At 44.5% G+C, this 5,051-nt stretch overlaps 1 protein-coding gene across 1 annotated transcript; it reads right to left on the reverse strand.

Moving 5' to 3' along the window:
* Positions 1-3,980: 3,980 nt before the first annotated feature.
* On the reverse strand, positions 3,981-4,391 carry LOC132296345 (uncharacterized). The gene has a single exon (XM_059794555.1). The coding sequence runs from the start codon at positions 4,389-4,391 to the stop codon at positions 3,981-3,983; it is 411 nt and encodes a 136-aa protein (XP_059650538.1).
* Between the last annotated feature and the right edge of the window lie 660 nt (positions 4,392-5,051).

Below are 5,051 nucleotides of genomic sequence, written 5' to 3' on the forward strand. Positions count from 1 at the left end.
ACCTCTTCTCCTTATAAACCCTGATCTTTTCAACTTTTATCTTTCTTTTTCAGACCCTGCTTCTATTCTCTGCTGCCTTCTTGCACATTCCGGCGATCCTTCTTCAATTTCTCCGGCAAGTTTTTCCTTTACGATTTTGGCTACTGTGCTGTTGCTGTGTTCATCACAAACTTCTAAGGTCAGTTTTTTTTTTTACCTCTCTCTTTGAAAAAGACACCTTTATTGCCTAGGACTCCTTCCCTTCTCTATGGCTCCCCCTAATCTGAACGCCATTCGATCCAAAAATAGCATTCCCAATGACGTTTCTCTCAGGGTCTATCCAATAAACTTAAATGGGAGATCTAGTGAGGGCCTCCTTCCTGGGGAAGTTTTATTCTTTGCCGTTCATTTTAACGTTGTTAGGTTCCCCTTACACCTATTCTTTTGTTATGCTTTCAACAAATTGGGGCTCTGCCCTCTGCAGGTTAACCCTAACTTCCTTAGGGTAATTTCAGTCCTCCTGCTCTTGAATCATGACAGGGGTCTCAACCTCGACATCATCGACCTTCTCCTCTGCTACTGGATTAATAAAATTACATAAAACGATCTGTATTATCACTTCTTCCCTGTTGACAAATGGTCGATCTGCACTGATAAGAACTCATTTGAAAAAGGTTGGAGACAAAACTTGATTGTTGTTAGTGGGAATTAGCAGACTTCGCTCGGCTAATCTTTCTCTATCCCTTCTTCCTGAGAGCAGTCATGACCGGAATGATGTCCCACCAGCTCGGAGAACCAGGACGGCTTCTTTCAGGGTTACTGAACCATTGCCCCCAGCTCAGTTTTTCATTCCAGAAGGTGAATCAGCCAGAACCTCTGGTCTAACTTCATACGTTCTTCCATGGCGACCTTTGCTTAGCCGTGAAGATGGCTCGACCATTGGCCCCACCGACTCTATGTACAAGGACCCCCTCACCTCCTTTGTTTTCTACAAGGGTTTTTGACCCCCAAGGACCTTGAGATTCAGAACAAGCTATCTTTTGGCGAGATGTTCCAGCGGTTCCCAACTGCTGCCATAGAGGTAACTCTTCTTTTTATTGAGTTATGTTTCCTTTCTACTATAACTCTCTAGTAGCTAGTCAAACCTGAATTTCCCTTCCTTTACACAGACTCTATTCATGATGTTCACCTTCCAAAAGACCATTGAGACTCTGAATAAAAAACTTAAATCCCTTTCTGTAGGCCTTAAAAGGTCTGTTGAAGTAGAGAGCCGGCTTGAGGTCAAAGTTGCTAAGTTTGAGTCTAAGCTGAGCGAGTCAGAGAAAGGGGTTGCTGCCTTAAAGGCAGAGAAAGACGGTCTGGCAAATGAGAGGGACGCCCTCAAAGCCAAACGGGATACCCTGAAGGCCGAACGGGATTCTCTTCAGGATGAAGTTGATGTCTTGAAGACTGAGAAGAGCGTTGCTCTGACTGAAAGAGACTCACTGAAAGCTGAAAAGGGAGACCTTCAGCGTTCACTTATTGCTGACCGGTTGTCTCATGCCAACTTACAGGAGAAGCTCTTAAGCGAACGTTCTTCTTTGCTGAACATGATTGGCAAAGTTGAAGGGGGTATGAAAGCTCTCCTTGCTCACTTCACCAGAACCAGTGCCATCCGGTATGCTGAAGGGTATAGAGATGGTTTTATTGACCATTTTCCCCCTGAAGGTGAATAAAGTTCTTGTGCTGGTCCAGATGAATTGGATGCTTCTTTGGATATCCACCCCCCAAACAATTATCAAAATCCACCCTGTGACCCTGCTGAGAATATCTTCATCGAGTGCAGAGAGGTTGCATCCTCAGGAGTTGTTCCACCCTTCCACCCTCTGAATATTCCTCCCATTTTTACTATTGTGCCCTCTTCCTCATTTGTTACTGACAGACTCATGCTAGCTGAGGGGGTGATTCACCTTGATTTTCCCCCCAAGGATGATGGTGCAGTTGAGAATGAAGAAGATCTCAATGGTCCAGAGGGTAATGATGGGGAGAACAACAAGTCACAGCCTGGAGAAGACCATGAGAACTGACATTCTGCAGTGTTTTTTTTTTTTTTGTACCTTCATGTATCCTCAGATCATCAAGCTATGTACCTCAGGATCCTTTTGTAATGAATGACAATGCTTATGTTTAGCACAACTTCCATTCTTCAAGTTTTCAATTTTCAACCTTGTTGTGTATTTTCATAAGTGTCTGGTGTTCGGCTTGGTTACCGTTTGGCTTTACTTTATTTTGAGCAAGTGTTTGGTGTTCGGCTCATAGTGCCAGCTGCCACTAACTTTACTGAATGCCTGGCGCTCGGCTTGAACGCCACTTGCCACTTGGCTTTATTTTACTTTGAGCAAGTGTTTGGCATTCGGCTCATAGTGCCAACTGCCACTAACTTTGCTGAATACCTGACGCTCGGCTTGAACGCCACTTACAACTTGGCTTTATTTTATTTGAGTAAGTGTTTGGCGTTCGGCTCATAGTGCCAGCTGCCACTAACTTTGCTGAATGCCTGGCGCTCGGCTTGAACGCCACTTACTACTTGGCTTTATTTCATTTTGAGCAAGTGTTTGGCGTTCGGCTCATAGTGCCAGTTGCCAATAGCTTTGCTGAATGCCTGGCGCTCGGCTTGAACACCACTTGCCACTTGGCTTTATTTCATATTAAGCAAGTGTTTGGCGTTCGGCTCATAGTGCCAACTGCCACTAATTTTGCTGAATGCCTGGCGCTCGGCTTGAACGCCACTTGCCCCTTGGCTTTATTTCATTTTGAGCAAGTGTTTGGCGTTCGGCTCATAGTGCCAGCTGCCACTAACTTTGCTGAATGGGAAGGATGTCAATTGATTTTTGAGCAAAGTAAACACTTTTTATAAAACTTGGGAATTTCATACACTTGCAAGTATGCAATTTAAAATGTGTATATTATTTGAAATTAAACTCTACTTCTACTGGTAGTACCTTTTCAGGGATGTAGCATTCCATGGTTTACTGACCACCCTTCCTGCCATAGTTTCCAGGATGTACCCCCCTTCTCTATGACCTCTGCAATTCTGTATGGACCTTCTCATGGGGAGAACATCTTTTTGACTATCCCCACCTTCCTTTTCAGAACCAGATCGCCAAGAGCGAAGTCTCTATGCCTTACCTTCTTGTTATGGCTATTTACGAGCGTTTGTTGATAAGAGGCAAGCCTTACTGCCGCTGCATCCCATTTTTCCTCCAGCAAATCGAGATTAAACCTTAGCATTCTATCATTCTGCTCTTGATCCCATGCCAAGCTTCTTACGATTGGAACCAAGTGTTCGACTGGTATCACTGCCTCGGTGCCGTATGCCATAGCGAATGGGCTCTCTCCGGTCGGCCGTCTTGGGGTTGTTCTGTAAGCCCACAAGACGTTTGGAAGCTCATCTAACCATTTTCTAGCTTTTTCTTAATGCAGGCAAATATTGTCCTGTTTGTGATTTCAGCTTGACCATTAGCCTAGGGATAACTGACTGCTGCTAACTTCTGGTTGATTCCATATTTTTCTAGCAGCTCTTTCACTTGCTTGCTATTGAGATTGGTCCCATTGTCCATTACGATTAACCTTGGTACGCCAAAATGACAGATAATATTGTTCCAGATGAAGTGTCTTACTTGAGTTTGGGTGACACTAGGGTACGGCTCTGCTTCCACCCATTGGGTGAAGTAATCAGTTGCTAGCAGAACGTACTTATTCTGCGATCTTGCGGTTGGCAAAGGGCCAACCACATCCATCCCCCACTGCGCGAAAGGCCATGGTGTGGCCATTACGTGCAGGTCTTCAGGTGGTTGGTGTATCAATGGCCCGAACCTCTGGCATTTATCATATCTTCTAGAGAATTCTTCTGCATTTCGTGCCATGTTTGGCCAAAAGTACCCTTGTGTCATTGCTTTCTGTGCTAAAGATCTTCCTCCTGAATGATTTCCGCATACTTCTTCATGAATGGTTCGCATAATCTATCTAGCCTCTGTTGGGGTAGCACACTTCAAATATAGACCCGAGAAGGACCGTCTATACAACTGATCACGCACGATAGCGTACTTTGCGGCGTTGGACCTAATTTTTCTTGTCTCGTCCCTCTGTTCAGGTAGTACACCATTATGTATAAAAGCCATGATCGGATCAATCCAGCTCGGCTCATATGGTATAACATTAATATGTTGAGCGTTCAGATCAGGCAGCTCGTCAAAAATGGATGGTTGGACCAACACGTCAACCGAGATGACCCTAGCCAAAGTCTTTCTAGAACTGGATGCATTACAGGCCAAGCGGTCGGCATCTTCGTTATACTCCCTCGGCAATTGGATGAACCTGATCTGATCAAAGCCTTTCACTTCAAGCAGAACCGCAGTTCGGTATGCTTCCATGGTCTTATCTTTGGTCCCATATTCCTCAGTGACTTGCCAAATGATTAGTTATGAATCACTATAAGTAATCAGATTCTTGATCTTCAGCTCTTTAGCCAACTTCAGCCCAGCTATCAACGCCTCGTATTCTGCCTCGTTGTTTTGTTGCATTGAACTCAAGTCTTATCACTTGGCTCAGCGTGGTGCCTTCTGGTGTTCGCAATTGGATTCCAATCCCTGCCCTCATTTGATTTGAAGAGCCATCTACAAAGAGCTTCCATAAGGAGCAATTATAATCATCCACCAAGTCTTCAACATCATACTCAAGTAGGAAATTCGCCACCGCTTGACCTTTGATTGCCGTCCTGGGTTCGTACGCAATATCAAATGAGCTCAATTCAATGGCCCACTTTGTCATTCTTCCTGATAGGTCCGATTTGTGCAAGATCATTCTTAAAGGGAAGGTTGTTAAGACGACAATCGGATGATATTCGAAATAATGTCTGAGCTTTCTTTTTGCGTTAACCAATAACAAGATCATCCGTTCGGCCCTTGAGTACCTTCTTTCTAGCTCAGACATTGTTTTGCTGACATAAAACACTGGGAATTACTTTCTGTCTTTGCAACGAATCAGAACCGCACTAGTCGCGATGCCGGATACCCCAAGATACAAAAAGAGCT

The sequence above is a fragment of the Cornus florida genome, unplaced genomic scaffold, assembly GCF_030987335.1.
Source record: "Cornus florida cultivar Cherokee Brave unplaced genomic scaffold, ASM3098733v1 CherokeeBrave_3.0.0_Hap2_Chr02, whole genome shotgun sequence".
NCBI lineage: Eukaryota > Viridiplantae > Streptophyta > Magnoliopsida > Cornales > Cornaceae > Cornus > Cornus florida.

What these genes read in the sequence shown, in the direction of transcription:
- LOC132296345 (XM_059794555.1), bottom strand. Translation starts at nt 4,391, where the DNA reads ATGGAAGCATACCGAACTGCGGTTCTGCTTGAAGTGAAAGGCTTTGAT.